This window comes from Jaculus jaculus, chromosome 1 (assembly GCF_020740685.1).
Source record: "Jaculus jaculus isolate mJacJac1 chromosome 1, mJacJac1.mat.Y.cur, whole genome shotgun sequence".
Classification (NCBI taxonomy): domain Eukaryota; kingdom Metazoa; phylum Chordata; class Mammalia; order Rodentia; family Dipodidae; genus Jaculus; species Jaculus jaculus.
Genome location: NC_059102.1, coordinates 131,202,165 through 131,221,588, shown reverse-complemented (window position 1 = coordinate 131,221,588; position 19,424 = coordinate 131,202,165). Strand labels below are relative to the sequence as shown.

Sequence of the window (19,424 nt, the reverse complement as noted above, 5' to 3'; positions counted from 1 at the left end):
TGCATGTAAGAGAAAACATGTAATTTTCGTCTTTCTGGGCTTGGTTTACCTCAATTTGTATATTTTTCCAATTTTATTCATTCACCTGAAAATTCCATGACTTTTCTTTTCCTTACCACTTAGTAAAAATCCATTGTATACATGTGCCACTTCTTTTCACGATGCAGTAATCAGTTGATGAACATCTAAGTTGATTTCATTGCCTCCCTACTGTGAAAAGTGCAATCAACTTGAGCTTTTATGTTCTTGTATTTTCAGTTAGATTTTTACTTTTTCAAATAATCATGCCACAGGTACTGAAAAACCAAGACAGAGAAGCCTATTTTAAAACTGATGACTTTTAAGATGTTAAATTAGTCTTGATCAGGCAATTAATAAGCTAGATGGCTTTAAAACCCTCACATATAGTCTTACACAGTTTTACAAGGAATTTTTGTGTTAGTTAAAAAAGACTCAAGTATTGTAAAATGTGAGATGAATAGACATGGGAATGTAAATATGGGTCACAATAAGTTACTACAGAAAAATGAACTACAAAATAATGTAAAATAAGTTCTACTTATGTAAACATATATTCATTAATTTAAAAAGTTAGCAGGGTGGACTGGAGAGATGGCACAACAGTTAAGGCACTTGCCTGCAAAGCCTAATGACCTGAGTTCTCCCCGGCCCATGTAAAGCCAAAAGCACAAAGTGACACATGCACCCAGAGTTCATTTTCGGTGGCTAGAGGCCGTGGTATGCCCATTCTCTCCCTCCCTCTCTTTGTCTTTCTCTCTCTCTCCCTTCTTTCAAGTAAATAAATAGCAGGATTAAAATAATGACTAATGGAAAGGTGAGACACTGAGACTTTGTTGTTTACAAGTTTACATTATTTGTTTTCTCTTCATAAAGAAAAATAAATTTTGACTGCAGCAATGAGATCACTTCTACTTACAGAAGAATTTCTTTGAACATTCCAAACTATGACCTAACCAGAGGAAATCTGAATCTGGCAAGGGAAGTCTTTTCTCATCCCCTTTGGGGTTTACATTTACTGAGCATCCTGAACTCTCTTCCTAAAGACAGTGTTTCTTCAAGGTCTCTTTAGAAACACTTGCCCGAGAATTTTCCTGGCCTTAGATCTCAGGACTGCACATCACTGGAGGATGAACTGGGATTTTCAACTTTAACAAGCTCCCCAGGTGATTCTGCTGAACATCAAAGTTCAGAGACTACTGCCCCAGGGCAATTGTCCTAGAGGGAATAAGAGGAAAACTGAGAAATTAATACATATTTAATGCATGCCTTTAACCAAGAACTTGAAGTCCTGCCCCATTGGGTTCTTACCCTTGTGTACAGAGTCTTCACATGAAGCTGGTGAATTGAGAACAGTAAGATCCAGGCCCATGACTTTGCTATTTGCTGTCAATGAGAAGTTTCTGACCAGGAATTGTGTGCTAGAGACTATCCTGTTCTGCTACAGAAAATCTGTGGAACCAGCACATATCCCCAAGTATGAAATTCACAGCAGGACTGAGTATCCTTTATCAGCTGCAGGTGTGTGTGTGTGTGTGTGTGTGTGTGTGTGTGTGTGTGTTCAGTAACACTCTTTGTTTTAAATATGTTTTTATTTTTTATTTGCAAGGATGCAAAGATAGAGAAAGCAAAATATTATGAGCATACCAGGGCCACCTGCCATTGCAAATAAAATCTAGATGCTTTGTGTATCTGGCTGTACTTGGTTACTAAGGAAATCAAACCCTGGTTGGTAGACTTGGCAAGCAAGTGCCTTTAACAACTGAGCCATCTCCCTAACCCCATAAATTTATTTCTTTTTTAAAAACACTTTTTATTGACAACTTCCATAAATATAATCAATAAACCAACTACCCTCTCTTTTTTCTACTTCCAAATCCTCCCTCCATTGAATCCCTTCTTCTTTCCAACTAGGGTCTCTTCTATTTTGATGTCATCATTTTTTTCCTCCTATTATGCAGGCCTTATTTAGGTAGTGTCAGCCACTGTGAGGTCATGAATGTCAAGGGGACTTTGTGTCTGGAAGACAGTATTGTTAGCTCTCCTCCCCTTACTTTGGCTCTTACAATCTTTCTGCCACCTTTTCCACAATGACCCCTGAGCCTTGGAGGGTGTTAAAGAGATCCATCTTTAGTATTGAATACTCTGCTGTCATGTAGTTATTTATTATTCCTAGTTCCTAAACAAAGGTATACAACAGTCACCATTGCCCAGTGACTACATAAACATGCGGCATATCTGCAGATCCTGGCTGGGAGTGCAGTCTTACTATTCATGGTTTTAGGTATCAGAAAGTGCTTATTTCATGTATAGTATTAGTCACTCCTCTCTAATGCTTCTTTTCAAAATCATTCCCTTTTAGATGACACAGCCACTTTCCTGTGAAAGTATATTTGAGAGATACTTCAATATAGAGAGCTTTGGTTCCTTTGTTAATGCAGCACTTATCTTGCAACTCCATGTCAGAATCTGCTTGAAGATTTTCTGCATACAATCCCTAGTGTAGTCTTAGAACTACATTGAAGGCATCAAACTATGTTCCTATCCATTACCACAATATAATATATAATTCAAAATTGCCAGTATAGGATTATGAATGTCTTAACACAGTTACTTATTAAACACAATTTCTTCTCTAGAGATCTTCGTACTTTATATTTAATGGAAGCTAAAGCACATCGTGGAGGATATATTCTATGAGTGAGCTGTTTTACATAGATAATTTTACTTAATTCTTACATTAATTCAGGGTTATTTTCCAGTCTGGCAAAGGACAACCTGAGGCTCCAAAAGGAACAATAGCATAGTCAAATCCATATTTGTTGTTTACAGAAGATAGTCTCAGTATCAAGAAACTATCTGCCACCACCAAGCAGTGGTTGAGGTATTATTGAGAAGGCTGAGTGTGGTGATGTGGGAGTGTTTATATGACTTTGGCATAGAGTTTATGTAGATAAAAAGAGGAATAGCTAGTTTGAACCTGTCAAAATCCTAAATTCCATGAACTAGATAAGTTTATAACCTGAGGAGGGAACCATCTGATTATAGGCTGAAAGAGAATGCAGAAGAGAATGGAGAGAGGAAGAGATCTGTGATATATTGCCTGTGTGCCCATCTTCATCCTTTGCCTGCATCTGGTCATGATTGGATGTCGAAGTAGTTCTGTGGCATCTGAACTCTGTCCAGTATTTGCATATTAAGAGAGGTGAGCAGTTCACAGAGAGAAATAAAAGGGTCTCATAAAATTCAGGATGAGTGATTATTATTAAGGGATGCCAATTATCAGTAGTCAATGTTCAAAAAAAATTATCGTACTAAGTTCAGAATGTCCTTATGATTTATGATCATAGCCTTCACAAAAATCTGTATTAAGATTTTATTTTCATTTGGCTTGGATGTGACACCTTGAATTGCTCATTCTCTCCTCTTCATGTTCTAAACCTTAAACATGACCACTTACTGTTGTTTTGATGTTTTATTCTTAGTTTTTTTAGGGCATGGGAGTGAAATCACCAATATTGACATAGAAGATAAATATATCAGATATTTTTCATCAGCTATAAATCTTACCTATACATAATTATGTATATATGCTTCCATTTTTTTTCTTACTTTCAAAAGTCAGGCTCATCGTTTTATTTCCAGATGAAAAATGGAGACTCAAAACTTTCCAGAACTCACACATATGAAGGGAAGTCACCAAATTTTGAGTCCATTTCTGATTATAGTGCTATTCAGTAGGTGTCCTCAGATATGGGAGTCTATGTGTAATAATAGCACCAAGGAGCCTCAAAATGCTTGCAATGCACAGGGACATACTGGAAAACTTAGGCAGCAATTTTTGCTTTACTGGGCTATTCAGGATTCTCATTAATGATATTTGGCTCCTTTTAGTAAGGGTCAATGGGAGATAATAGAATGATGTGGGTTAGAAGCATGTTCAAACCACCAGAGTCAAGGAACAAAGAATTTTAAGCTCCTATTACCTACATCAGACTCTTCTAAATTTTGTTTCGGTTGAGAACCAACACAATGAAACCTCTTAAAATGTAGAATCTGCATATGAAAGAGAACATGCACTATTTGTTTTTAAGAGTCTGGGTTACCTCACTTAATATAATTTCCAGATCTACTCATTTTCTTGCAAATTTAATTTTTAAAAAATATTTAATTTATTTATTTGAGAGAGAGAATGGGTGTGCTATGGCCTCTAGTCACTGTAAATAACTCCAGATGCCTGTGCCACCTTGTGCATCTGGCTTACATGGGTACTGGGGAATCAAACCAGGATCCTTAGGCTTCACAGGCAAGTGCTATAACCACTAATCTATCTCTCCAGCACCAAATTTCCTTTTTTATAGTTAAGTAAAATTCTATTATGTACATTACCACATTTTCATTAGCCATTCATCTGTTGATGGATATCTAAGCTGGTTCCATTTCTTTGCTATTATGAATAGAGCAGCAATAAACATGGCTGAGTGAATATTTCTGGTTAGGACACAGAATCTGGTTAGGATAACTGGTCTATGCCCAGGAGTGCTTTATCAGGCCCATCTGATAGTTCTAGATTTTTTGTGTGGGGGGGTTGTTTTTCTCAAGACAGGGTCTCACTCTGTAGCCCAGGCTGACCTGGAATTCACTATGCAGTCTCAGGGTAGCCTTGGACTCATGGCAATCCTTCTACCTCTGCCTCCTAAGTGCTGGGATTAAAGGCAAGCACCACCACACCCAGCTAATAGTTCTAGTTTTAATTTTTTTGACAAACCTCCATACTGATTGCCATAAGATCTGCACCTGTTTATACTCCCATCAACAGTGAATAAGGGTTCCTCTTTCCTCACATCCTCACCAACATTTATTGTCATTTGTTTTCTTTTTCTATTATTAACTAGAAACTGTGTATGGACACATCATATGCTGGTACCATTATTTCCCTCTTCCCTGCCCCAACTCCACTGAGGGCCCTCCTTAGTGGGATTGCTGTTATTCACCATTGTAGGTTATGAGTTGTGAGAGCAGCACTCAGTTTTTTGTTTCTTGATGGGAATGATTCTCACTAGGATGAGGTAGAATCTCCTTTCCTTAACTGCACAGTCAGATATGGCTTTTAATGTGCCATCTTACCTGGAAGCCAGGCAATTTATTTTTGATTCAATTTTATATAGTCATATGTTATTGAAACTTCTGTTTTAGTTATTAATGACAACTAAGTCACATTTCAAAAGTTTAGTACACTATACTGTGAAGATAGATGTATAACAGCCAGATTATTTGTGTAATTTTTATTTTGGACATTTTCATACATGTGTATAATGTTCTTGCATCTTATCCCCTCACCAATTACTCTGTTTTCTTTTAATATTTTTATTTGTTTATTTGATAGAGAGAGGAAAGAGGGAGGGGAAGGCAGAGAGAGAGAGAGAGAGAGAGAGAGAGAGAGAGAGAGAAAGAGGGAGGGAGGGAGGGAGGGAGGGAGGGAGGGAGGGAGGGAGAGAACTGGCATACCAGGGCCTTTAGCCACTGCAAATGAAGTCCAGACACATGTGTCACCTTATGTATCTTGTTTATGTGGGTACTGGGGAATCGAAACTGGGTCCTTAGGCTTTGCAGGCAAGTGCATAAACTGCTAAGCCATCTCTCCAGCTCTACTTTTTTCCTATCTTCATCCCCTCACACTACACCTTTCTTCTTACCAATTAAAACAAATATTCCTTTCTTGCCTTGTTTATTCTTTTTGTTGTTGAACCACTGAGATAGAATTGCTTGCATGATCACTATTGAGAGATTATTTACTATAGAATGAGCAGGTTTCCAGCAGCTACACCTCTCAAGAGTATGATGTCCCCTCTCCAAGCAACTATTAGGTGCCATTAGCTAGTTTGGGAGGCATCTCATGAGCCTCTTACCCAACCATGATGAAATATTAACAGGTTCAATCTTGTGCAGGAAGCCACAGCTGTTGTGAATTCATGTATTTACCTGCCACGTTACATCCAGAAGACAGCATTCTGCAGCCCTCCTTCCTGCTGCCCTTGTAGTCTTTCTTCCCCGTCTCCTGTGAGGTCCCCTGACCCTGCTGTAAATCTGATTTGTTTCTGTTTTCTTCAATGTCCTTCCAGTCTCTGCAGGGAGAAGAGCAGTATGAAGGAGAATCAGAGCAGTGTGTCTGAGTTCATCCTCCTGGGGCTCCCCATCAGGCCAGAGCAGCAGGGCGTGTTCTTCAGCCTGTTCCTGGCCATGTACCTGACCACAGTGCTGGGGAACCTGCTCATCATCCTGCTCATCAGGCTGGATTCTCGCCTCCACACCCCCATGTACTTCTTCCTCAGCCACTTGGCTTTCACTGACATCTCCTTTTCATCTGTCACTGTCCCAAAGATGCTTAATAACATGCAAACTCAGGACCAATCCATTCCCTATGCAGGGTGTATAGCACAGATGTATTTTTTCATATTTTTTACTGATTTGGACAATTTCCTCCTCACTTCAATGGCATATGATCGATTCGTGGCCATCTGTCACCCCCTCCACTACACCACCATCATGACACAGGAGTTGTGTACATCACTAGTGGCTGTATCCTGGGTCATGTCCTGTGTCAGTGCCCTGTCTCACACCCTTCTTCTGGCCCGGCTGTCCTTCTGTGCAGACACCACCATTCCCCATTTCTTCTGTGACCTTGCTGCCCTGCTCAAGCTCTCGTGCTCAGACACCTCCCTCAATGAACTGGTCATTTTCACAGTGGGGGTAGCAGTCATTACTCTACCACTAATATGCATCTTGACCTCTTATGGCTGCATTGGGGTCACCATCTTAAAAGTTCCATCTACCAAAGGGATCTGCAGAGCCTTGTCTACTTGTGGTTCCCACCTCTCTGTGGTGTCTCTATATTATGGCACAATTATTGGACTTTATTTTTTCCCTTCATCTAGCACCTCCAGTGATAAGAATGTAGTTGCTTCTGTGATGTATACAGTGGTCACTCCATTGCTAAACCCTTTTATTTATAGTCTTAGGAACAAAGACATGAAGGGGGCTCTTGAGAAACTCTTCAATAGGGCAACAATCTCATCTCAATGACATTTGTTCTTCTCTTTATAATAAACACATGTATCCACACATCTCCAAACACTAAATCCACAATCATGGGCCCAGTATGCAATAAACACTCATTAAGCTTTGATTACTTTAATCATATTCTGGTATAGTTATTCTCTTTCCCTTGAAACTTTTTATTGCAAACATTGAATTCTGTGTTCCAGTTTTTTAAATATTTTATTGATTTATTTGAGAAAGAGAGAAAAACAGAGAGAGAGAGAGAGAGAGAGAATGGGCACACCACAGCCTCTAGCCATTGCAAATAAATTCCACACACATGCACCACCTTATGCATCTGGCTTTACGTGGGTACTGGGTAATTGAACCTGGGTCCTTAGGCTTTGCAGGCTAGCACCTTAACCACTAAGCCATCTCTCCATCCCTTCTTGTTTTTTTTTTTCTCTCTTGTCTATTAGATTCAGAAATTATAACACTAGTATAACTTAAGTTTTTTCTCATATTTACTGGAAATGTATTTGTTCCTAAAAATTATTATAAGATGCTTACATTAGTGTAGAACAGTCATACAGATTATAATTTTAAAAATATGCATTTTCCTTTCTTCACCTGCCAGTTGCTGTTCTTCTGACCTTTTTGTTATTGCTAATGGTGATGATGGACTTGGAGAATAAAATGAATAGTACCCTCCCTAGAACTAGGAAGCTACCACGGTTATAAGTTCAGTTACTCCACTTAAAGATTCAAGAACTTTTAATTTTTAAATTTTTATCATTATTATTATTAACAACTATTTCATATGAATACATCATGTGTTGGTACCCTCTTTTCCCTTGTTCCTGTCCCGATTCCACTGAGAACACTCCTCAGTGGGGTTGCAGGTATTCCTCATGAGGTAGTGGTTTACGTGTTGTGGGAGCATCAGTCAGTATGTTCTCCAGTGTCGAGCTCTCACTAGGTTTTGGCTAAAAGAGGGGTTACATACAATAAATTCTCCATAAATTAATAATGTTTATCCCATTTAAGCTAAGCTGACTTCACTCTCCATTGGAGGATCTGTTCTTTTTCAGAAGATAGACAGTCTGGAGGAGATGAACTACCCCTCGCACTTCAGCCAAGCCACATCTGAAGCCACAGAGGAACGGGGAGACAAACATGAGGGCTGCTTCCATGCTGAACCTGATAATCAGCCCTAAGAACTTTTGATTTTATTTATTTATTTGACAGGGAGAGAGAGAGAGAGGAGAGAGAGAGAGAGAGAGAGAGAGAGAGAGAGAGAGAGAGAGAGAGAGAGAAGGGCACATTAGGGCCTCTAATTACTGCAAACAAACTCCAGATGCATGCACCACCTTGTGCATCTGGCTTATGTGGGTCTCGGGGAATTGAACCTGTGTCCTTTCACTTTCCAGGCAAGCACCTTAATTGCTAAGCCATCCCTCCAGCCCAGAACTTTTGATTTTTTAAGAACAATTATCACCCTTCTCAACTATCATAACCTTCATTCAAAGTTTACTCAGACAAGTTGTCTATTCATCTTCTTGACTGCATATGTGTTTCAATCAAGCTAGCATCAAACCAGTAAGGGAATAAGACAATCTAGTCTTTGAGTTCTCCCACTGAATTTTGCCAATAAATTCCTTCCTTGTCTGTGATAATACTTCTTATGGACCTTACAGATAATTTGTTTATTTATTTGAGAGAGAGGGAGAAGGAGAGATAAAGACAGGGAGCGAGACAAAATGGGAACACCAGGGCCTCTAGCCACTGCAAATGAACTCCGAATGCATGTGTCACCTTGTGCATCTGGCTTACATGGGTACTGAGGAATTGAACCTGGGTCCTTAGGCTTCACAGGCAAGCTCTTAACTGCTAAGCTATTTCTCCAGCACAAAAATAAATTTTTAAATTTTTTATTTATTTGAGAGAGACAGAGAACGGGGCAGAGAGAGAGAATGGGCATGCCAGGGCCTCTCACCACTGTAAAACAACTCCAAATGTAGGTTCCACCTGTGCATCTGGCTTATGTGGGTACTGGGGAATCCAATCTGGGTCCTTTGGCTTCACAGGCAAGTGTCTTAACCACTAAGCCATCTCTTCAGGCTGCCACAAACTTCTTTTTTTTTTTTTTTAAAAAAAATGATTGATAACTTAATATATGAACGTATTACAAATCCATCACATTCCTATCAAACTATACTCTTATGTCCTCTCTCCCTTACTCCCATCCTACTGAGCACCCTCCTCATTTGGGTATCTGTAATCGCTGAGAGGTCATTAATATACCAGTAAGTCTCTGTAGTGGAGGAGACAATACTCCTGAGAGTACATCTTCCCACCCTGTGGCTCTTATATTCTTGCAGCCCCTTTTTTTGCAATGTTCCCTGAACCATAGAAGGCAGGGAGTTCCAAGACCCATCCGAACGAAAAGAAAGCTAAGTGCCTAGCATGAGATAAGCCATATCTATCATGTCTCCCAAAGCCCAGGAAACATTATAAAGGAGGTGACAGTGTAAATATGAATACTGCTCTCACCACTGGCCCGAGAATTTCCTCCAGGGAGATAGTGGTAGACACTGAGGAGACTCAAAATCAAGTCCTTTTATCTTAAATTTCTTTTTCACTATAGATGAAAAAATTATAAACATCTAATTTTTATTGTACTGGGGATTGAAGCTAGTGCCTCAGAATTATATCCCCATTCCTACATTTTCTTTTTATTAATTTAAAATTTATTTATTTATTTCAGATGGTTTTATTTATTGGAGAGGTTATTTATGGCTTCTACCCATGCTCACACCCTCCTATTTACAGGCAGAAAAGTTAAACATTAAAAGTTGCAAGGGTGTTAATGTGAGAGAAAGCATATAAAAGAAGGTAATTGTGGTTGGAGAATAATATCCAATTATATACATGTATGAAAGTGTCAAAATTGAAAAAATATAAAACTAAAAATGTTAGGAGCTACATATGAAAGAACATGTAAATTTTATATTTCTGAGTCTGGATCACCTCACTTAATATAATACTTTTTAGATCCTCCCATTCCTGAAAATTTCATAATTTCATTTTTCTTTATAGCTGAATAAAATTTCATTGTATATACATGTCAAATTTTTACTCTTCCATTTTTCTATCAATGAACATCTGGACTAGTTCCTTTCCTGGCTGCTAAAAATAAACATGGATGTGCAGTATTTCTATATAGGAAACAGAGACATTTAAAAGTCTCTGCACATAGAAGGTGCTACATGAGCTACTGGAGGAAAGTGGCAAACATGTGTCCAAGCAACTCGAGGTCTAAGCAACTCAGAAGCAAACAACATGACATGATGCTCACCCAAGTGCAATAGTGGCACACAACCATGGTGGGTAACCAACTGCTTTTGGGTTGGCTAACAGATCCACTCAGTGGAAAGGAACCTATATCTGGAACTGGGAAACAAGTCAGAATCATATCCAGATAATTAGTTTGCTTTATAACACCAAGCTTCCATTAATCTTGGGATACAAGAGGGTCTACACCCATTAAATTCTGTTTAAACTAATAATGGTTATCCTATTTAACCTGTGCTGACTTCACTCTCCATTGGAGAAACTGCTCCTATTTTTCAGAAGGGAGTGGGACCTGGGGAGATAAACAACCTATGACATTTCTGCCTGGCCCCAGCTGATACCACAGAGGAATTGTGTAAATGAGGAAGAGTGCTGCTTTCTTAGTGATGTCAGCACAAGGGTGGAGATAGACACTGAGGACAGTCAACACCTACCAAACCAGAGTTCTAGAGGCTCCTAAGAGCCCATCACTAAAGTATACTTAAAACACATCCAACATGGCTCAAGGAATTTCACAGAGGAGGGGGTAGAAAGATTGTTAGAGTCACAAGTGGGGACATTGTGGACAGAGACATTGCCTCTCCCCCATAGCTGATGGCTGCCCCCACAATGCATGACCCGCAATCCCCATGGGGATGCCTTGCATCCCCAGTGAGGAGGGTCCCTTTGGAGGGGGGCAGGGATGAGGGAAAGGATGGTACCAACATGTGCTGTTTACATACTGAGTGTGTCCATAATTAATAATAATAATAATAAAAAGTTTCTCCACATCAAAGGAAACCATCATCAGAGCAAACAGAAATCCACAGATTAGGAGGAAATCTTAACCAGCTATACCTCAGACAGGGATTTGATATCTACAAAATATAAAGAACTATAAACATTGAACATCAAACAAAACTGCCACTCAATAAATGGACAAGTGAAATGAATAGACAACTTTCAAAAGTAGAAACTCAAATGACAACTAAATATTTTTATGTCCATACCCATTAGGAAAATGTAAATTAAATTAAAACTACTTTGAGATTTCCATCTCACCTCAATCAGAATGACTATGATCAAGAAAACAAATGGCAGCAAATGGTGGTGAGGATGTGGGAAGAGAAGAACCCTTATTCATTGCTGGTGGGAATGTGTATAGAGAGGAACCCTTATTCACTGCTGGTAGAAATAAGAGGAGAGAGGAACCCTCATTCACTGCTGGTGGGAGTGTAAAACTAGTACATTATAGAAATCAGTATGGAGGTTTCTCAAGAAATTAAAAATAGAATTAACATGTGACCTAACTATTCCATTCCTGGGCATACACCTAAAAGACTTTAATTGTATTTTTATTCATGATTCCTCTGTATTGGGCCATGTATTCAATATTTTACCTACCCCCATTCTCTTTTGATCCCCATGATAATCTTATGAAGCACAAATAGTTATTATCTGGATTTTAGGATTGAAGAAATGTAGGTTGAGCAACAATGATATCATTACATGACAGTAGCACAAGAGAGGATCTAGTAAACGTTATAGCTTAGATATCAGCAAAAAATTTTACAGGGAAGCTAAATGTTGAAAGACACCTAAGATTTAGCCCCACAGTGAACCTAGAACATTATATGAAGTCAGCATTGCTCTGATACCCAAATCAGATAAGGACACACACACAAGAAGAAAATCATATACCAAGTTCTAGGAAAAAACAGAGAAACAAAAATTCTCAATAAAATACTTGCAAAGCTAACCCAAGAGAACATTAAGAAAATCATATACAATGACCAAGTTGGTTTTTATCTCAGGGATGGAAAAACTGTAATAAGAGAATAAATAAATAGACTTAAAATAGTAATTACACAGTCATCTCAATAAATGTACAAAAGTCGTTTGTAAAAGTTAAACATTATTTCATGATAAAATCCTGAAAAAATAGGGGCAGAATGATAATATCTCAGCATAAATATGTCAAACCTAGAGCCAACATTATACTAAATGGGAACAACTGATAGTATTTAACCTAAAATATAGAGCAAGGGTGTCTAATCTTCAATATTATTCCATATTATAGTCAAAGTCTTAGGTAGAGAAATGAGATAAGAGGAAAAAAATAAAAAGATACAAATAGAAAGAGGATAAGCCAAATTATACATATTTTCCTATCATTTACACACTTGATCTTAGCCAAAAGGCTGAGAAGCGATATCATTTGATCTTATACTTAAATGACTCCAAAGACTCCACCAGAAGATGTTTAGATCTGATCATCAATTTCTGCAAAGTAACAGGACACAAACTAGACCAAATCACCAGCATTCCTACATGTTAATAATGAAGTTGCCATGCAAGAATTAAGAAAAATATCCCATTCACAGTATCTTTAAAAGAATAAAATACTTGTGCATAAATTTAACTAAGAAGGTAAAAGATTTCAAGGTGTTGAAGAAAAATATTGAAGGAGACACTAGAAGATAGAAAGCCTCCCAAGGTTCATGGGTTGGCAGAATTAATATAATGAAATGGTTATATTAATGAATGCACTCTTCAGATTCTGTATAACCGCCATCAGATTTCAATGGCATCCACCACATAATTAGAAAAAATAATGTTAACTCCATGTGGAAGCTCAAAAGACTACAAGTAGGTAAAGCCATCTAAGCAGGAAATGCAATGCTAGAAGAGTCACAAAATCTTCTTGCAGATTATACTGTAGAACCACAGTAATAAAAACAGCACAATACTGGCACAGAACAGACATTTAAATTAATGGAAGATGAAGAACACCCAGAAATAAAGCCACACAGCTAACACCACTTTTAAAAATAAAAAAAGTGTAAAACACATGTATTGGAAAAATGTCTCTTCAATAAGTCATGGTGGAATAACTAGACATCCACATGTATAAGAAACTAGACCTAAACAAAAATAAATTCAAAGTAGGTTAAGAACCTTAATACAATACCTTAGACTTTTAAGTACAAGAGTAAAACATAGAAAAAACCCACTTCAATGTATAGGCATAGGCAGGAAATTTCTTAACAGGAAATAAATCCAAGAATTGACTTCCAGGATTGCATGAAATTAAAGGGTGTGTGTATAACCAAAAAAAAAAAAAATCACAGTGAGAACAAAATAAGAAAATAATATTAAGAAGAGTGAGCTAAAGAATAAACATACTCAAGGGGTTACAGGAGGGAAAAAAATAATCAAAACCAGAAAAGTTATTAAAGCAAAAAGAAGAAGAAGGAGGAGGGGAAGAAGAAAAGTTGTTAAAGCAAATGAAGATAAACTCTAAAAAAGTAAAAAAGTCTTCATCATGACAGGGATGAACTCACACCTTTCAATTATAACTCTGAAAATTGATGGACTAATTCCCCAACCAAAAGCTACATGTTAATAGACTGAAATCAGAAAACTGGATCCACTTATTTGCTGTCTTCAAGAAACCCATTTCACCATCAAAGATAGATACCACCTTAGTGTGAAAGGATGGAAAAAGATATTCCAAGCAAATGGAAATAGGAAACAAACAGATGTGGTTATACTAATATCTGACAAAATAGACTTTAATCCAAAAGTAATTAAAAGAGATAAGGGGCTGGAGAGATGGCTTAGCGGTTAAGCGCTTGCCTGTGAAGCCTAAGGACCCCGGTTCGAGGCTCGGTTCCCCAGGTCCCACGTTAGCCTGATGCACAAGGGGGCGCACGCGTCTGGAGTTCGTTTGCAGAGGCTGGAAGCCCTGGCACGCCCATTCTCTCTCTCTCCCTCTATCTGTCTTTCTCTCTGTGTCTGTCGCTCTCAAATAAATTTAAAAAAAAATTTTTAAAAAAAAAAGAGATAAGGCCACTTTGTACTCATCAAGGGGGCATTTCAGCAAGAGGATACAATAATCATAATCATATACACATCAAATACAGGTACACCAAATTTTATAAAGCAAAATCTACTAGACATTAAATCAGACATGAATTCCAACGTAATAATACTCTACTATTATCAGTAGACAACAAACAGAAAATCAATAGTGAAACAATGGAGCCAAAATACCACCATAGATTGAATGGAATTAAGAGACATATGTACAAAAATCCATCAAAATTCTACAGAATATATATTCTCAAATCATGGAATCTTCTCTAAAAATAGATCATATATTAGGACACAAACAAAATCTCCACAAGTTTAGAAAATTGATATAACTCCTTGTATTATGTCTGACCACAATGCAATAAAGCTAGAAATCAGCAACAAGAGATACAAAAGAAAGTACACAGACTCCAGAAGACTGAACAACATACTGTTGAACAATGAATGGGTCATTGAAGATCTCAAGAAAGGAATAAACAAATTCCGAGAACTGAATGAGAATGGAAACACAACATACCAGAACCTATGGGATACTATGAAGACAGTCCTAAGAGGGAAGTTTATAGCACCAAATTCTACATTACAAAAATAGAGAATTCTTTTTAAAATATTATTTATTTATTTGAGAGTGTGTGTGTGTGTGTGAGAGAGAGAGAGAGAGAGAGAGAGAGAGAGAGAGAGAGAGAGAGAGAGAGAGAGAGATATGGAATGGGTGCTCCACTGCAAACTCCAGATGCTGTTTGCACCACTTTGTACATCCAATTTTATGTGAGTACTAGCAAATTGAACTTGGGTCCTTAGGCTTTGCAGCCAAGCATCTTAACTGCTGAGCCATCTCTCCAGCCCTCCCACCAATAGAGAATGCTTAAATAAATCAGTGATCAATTCTTAAATAAATTAGTGATCATTAGAAAAAAAAAAACCAGAACAATCCAAATACAAAAGAACCAGATAGAAAGAAATGATCAAAATCCAAGCAGAAATCAATGAACCTGGTATGAAGAAAACAATTTAAAAATGATGAATAGAAGAGCTGGCTCTTTAAAAATATAAACAGGATTGATAAACTTCTGGTCAAATTGATCAAGAGAAAAAGAGAGATAAGACTCTTATCACTGAGATTCCATGGTTTAATGGTTAGTACGCTGGCCTCTGAATCAAAAGGCAAAAGGTGAAAAAGGAGATATTACAAGAGATATCAACAAAATTGGGAGACTCATAAGGACATATTTCAAAACCTATATTCCACCAAATTGGAAAATCTGGAAGAAATGGATGAATTTATGGACTCATATGATCTACCCAAGTTAAACCCAAGAGAGATAAATAATCTATGTAGAGATATAAAATCTAACAATATTGAAACAATAACTAAAAGCCTCTTAACCAAACTTATTTAAGGCTCAGATAGACTTACTACTAAATTCTACCAAATCTTTATAGAACTAAAACCACTGCTTCTCAAGTTATTTCAAAAAATTGGAAAAAGAGAATATTCCCTAACTATTTCTATGAAGCCAACATTATACTGACACAAAACCAAAGACATAACAAGAAAATTATAGACCGATATCACTGATAAACTTGCAAAAATTCTCAATGAGATTCTTGCAAACCAAATCAAGAACAAATCAAGAATTTTATCTACCTCAAGTATATTTTATCCCAGGGATGCAGACACAGTTCAACATACAGAAATAGATAAACATATAAATAGACTTAAGGACAGAAATCACATGATCACTTCAATATATTCAGAAAAGGTCTTCAACAAAATATAACATCTCTTCATGATCTAAAACACTGGATAAGTTGGGATAGAAGAATCACATCTCAACATAATAAAGGCCATCCACAATGACCTCCAGCAAATATACCAGATGGGAAAAAAACTTGATCCATTATCACTAATTTTTGAAAGACAGAGATGTCCATTCTTCCCACTCTTCCTTAATAGTATTTGCAGTCTTAGCTGGAGCAATAAGACAAGAGAAAGAAATGAAAGAATATAAATCTTAAAGGAAGAAGCTAAACTACCATTATTTGCAGATATGATTCTGTACTTAAGAGATCCAAAAGACACCACCAAAAAACTACTAGAACTTATAAACACTTTGGTAGGATGCACCATTGACAAACAAATTCAATAATCTTCCTTCATGTCTGTGACAAACACCATGAGAAAGAAATCATTTGCAATAGCCACAAAGAATAAATATCTTGGACTATCTCTAAGCAAGGAAGTGAAATGCCTCTACAATGAGAATATTAAAGCACTGAAGATAGGATAATGAAGACATGATAAGATGGTAAGCTCTTCATTGCTTATAGGTTAGAAGAATTAGTATCATGAAAATGATACTACCAAAATCCATACACAATGTTCAATGTAATTCCAATAAAAACTCCAGCACCATTCTTTACAGAAATACAAAAAAATGGTCTCAAAATTCATATGGAACCACAAAAGGTCTCTGATACCCCATCCTCAGCAAAAAGAATACTGCTGGTGCTATCACCATACCTAAGTTAAAAATATACCACAAAGCCATAGTAATAGAAACAACATGGAAGGCAGGTGTAGTGGCACACGCCTTTAATCCCAGCACTTAGGAGGCAGAGGTAAGAGGATCACCATGAATTCCAGGCCACTCTAGGGCTACAGAGTGAATTCCAGGTCAGCCTAAGCTAGAGTGAGATCCTGGCTGGAAAAACAAAAACAAACCAAAAAACCCACACAGTACTGGCACAAAAATAGACATATAAATCAATAGATTAGAATACAAGAATGAGGCATAAATTCTAATAATTAACAACCACCTAATCTTCAACAATGAGACCAAAACACACACTGGAGACAGATGGATACCAGGGACACACTGACTAGTCAGTCTAGCATACTTGGCAAGTTGTAGATCAAAGAGAGACAAAATTTATTATTTTATAAGTGAACCCATTGGAACCTAGCACTTCTACTTAGGAGGGTTATTAATCTTGAGCCATGTATTTGTTCAATATAAATTTATTAGTTTGTGTAGGTTTAAAGACATTGTGGCTGTCCATGTGTTTAAGCTATTAATTTTGTAGGCATGGAGTTGTCCATAATATTCCTTTGTTTTTGTTAATTATTCATGGAATCAGTAATGATGCCCTCTTAGCCATCTCTGTTAGGAGTCATTTGGGTGTTTCCTCTTTCCCTAGCCTGGCTAAAAGCTTATCAGTTTTGTTGATCATGTCGGTATGATAGCTAGCGTCCATCATCCTAGCCCTTGAGAGGCAGAGGCAGAAGAATCATAAATTTAAGGTAAGGTTGGGCTGCATAGAAAGACCTTGTCTCAAACATGCTTTTCTACTGACCTTTTCAGAGAATCAACTTTGGTTTCATTGACTTGTTTTTGTTCTGTCTCAAAGATTTCTGCTCTAAGACTTATTAATTCTTTCAAATTTAATTTTTTTATTTCTCTAATTTTTTTAGGTTAAAGTTTTAAGTACTATTTTTACGTTCTTCTTTTTCTAATCAGAAGCTTAAAATTAATCAATACTTATTTACTTTTAACCGTTTTAGGTAATGTGATGGTTTGAATGTGAAATGTCCCCCATACCTCATGTATTTGTGATTAAGCTTCCTACTTAGTCCTTAGCTGGTGGAGCCTTTGAGAGGCGGAACTTTGCTTGAGGGGGTATGTCACTGGGGGGTGGGCTTTAAAATTCATAGTCCAGTGCCCCTCGCCAGTGCTAGCAGACAGCTTTCTACTCGGCTATGCTTTTCCTCACCACAGTGACAGTTACGAGAAGTTGCTTCTGGTCAGGTGTTTTGTCCCAGCAACAAGACAGTATGCTATGGAAAAATCCAGGGTTTTTACTTTTATATAACCCAGTCTCAACTTTTTTCAAGGTTGACAAATAACTTTCATTGCTAAAAAAAATTATTGAATGCTGGACTTACCTCTTTGCATACTTTCCACAGAGTTTCTCTAATTCATTATTTAATATTTGCAGTACCTTTATGAACATATTTTAGAAGTATTTCATTCAAGTTTTTAAAATTTATACTCATTAAGAAAATTGACCCCAATTGTCTATTTTCTTTTCTTTTCTTTCTTAATTTTAGGGAGAGAGAGAAAGAGACAGAAGGAGAGAGAGAATAGTGCACCAGGGCCTCAGCCACTGCAATCAAACTCTAGATGCTTGTGCCACATAGTGGACATGTGAAAAAACTTTGATTATCTAACTTATGTGGGGTATGGAGAGTTGAACATAGGTCCTTAGGCTTCACAAGCAAGAGCCTTAACTGCTAAGCCATCTCTCCAGCCCCAATTGTCTATTTTTCAATTAAAGCAAACCTCTGTTTTATATGGATGTTTGCACACTTTAAGGAACTAGGTTTTTGTTTTGCTTTGTTTATTTTTTGTTGTGTTGGAAATTAAACCCTTACATGTTAGGCAAGTACCCTACCACTAAGCTGCATCCCCAGGCCTCTTTAAGGGACAATTTTTCATTAGAAATTTCTGCTAAAGTTTGTATAGGGATTGGGAAGATGGCTCAGCAGGTAAGAGTACTTATCAAACATGCATGAGGGCCTGCAAGGGCCCAATTCACCCTGAGTTTGATTCCCCATCACTCATCAAAACATCTGGGCGTGTCCATGCATATGTGTACTTCCAGTCCTGTGGGGAGCCGAGACCAGAGAATCACCGGAGCATGATGATTAGTGTGTTTGAAACAACAACAACAACAAACAATAGCAACAACAACAAAAGCAGCTCTGGATTCAGTGACAGACTGTCTCAAGGAAACAGAGAATGACAGAGGAAGACACTTGATGTTCTCCTCCGGCCTCTGCATGCATGTGCACAGAACACTCCCATCTGCACATACACCAGGCCACACACAAGATTTGGGTAATAGTATATTTGTACTTTATTTGGGCATTTATTTTCTTTCTTCATACATATATATATATATATATATATATATATATATATATATATATATATATGCACACACACACACACACACACACACACACACACATACATATTTGAAGAAAGAAAATAAAATTTTTACTTCACTTTTTATGACTAGTGTCCCTAATTTTTTTAAATTACATACTTGGAAGTACATCTTTAAGCTTTTAAAGATAATTATAGATGCATATG

The 19,424-nt window shown here is 37.4% G+C and overlaps 2 protein-coding genes across 2 annotated transcripts in view; one reads left to right on the top strand and one right to left on the bottom strand.

Moving 5' to 3' along the window:
• LOC101610729 (olfactory receptor 3) overlaps positions 1-19,424 on the bottom strand; it is a 53,462-nt gene that overhangs the window by 27,976 nt on the left and 6,062 nt on the right. The window contains exon 2 of the mRNA XM_012949710.2: positions 16,048-16,051. Within this exon, the coding sequence (XP_012805164.2) occupies positions 16,048-16,051 (4 nt within the window). The remainder of the gene's footprint in view (positions 1-16,047; positions 16,052-19,424) is intronic.
• Positions 6,163-7,101, top strand: LOC105944347 (olfactory receptor 1J4-like). Its single transcript, XM_012949717.2, has one exon. It carries the CDS (start codon positions 6,163-6,165, stop codon positions 7,099-7,101), a length of 939 nt encoding a protein of 312 aa, XP_012805171.2.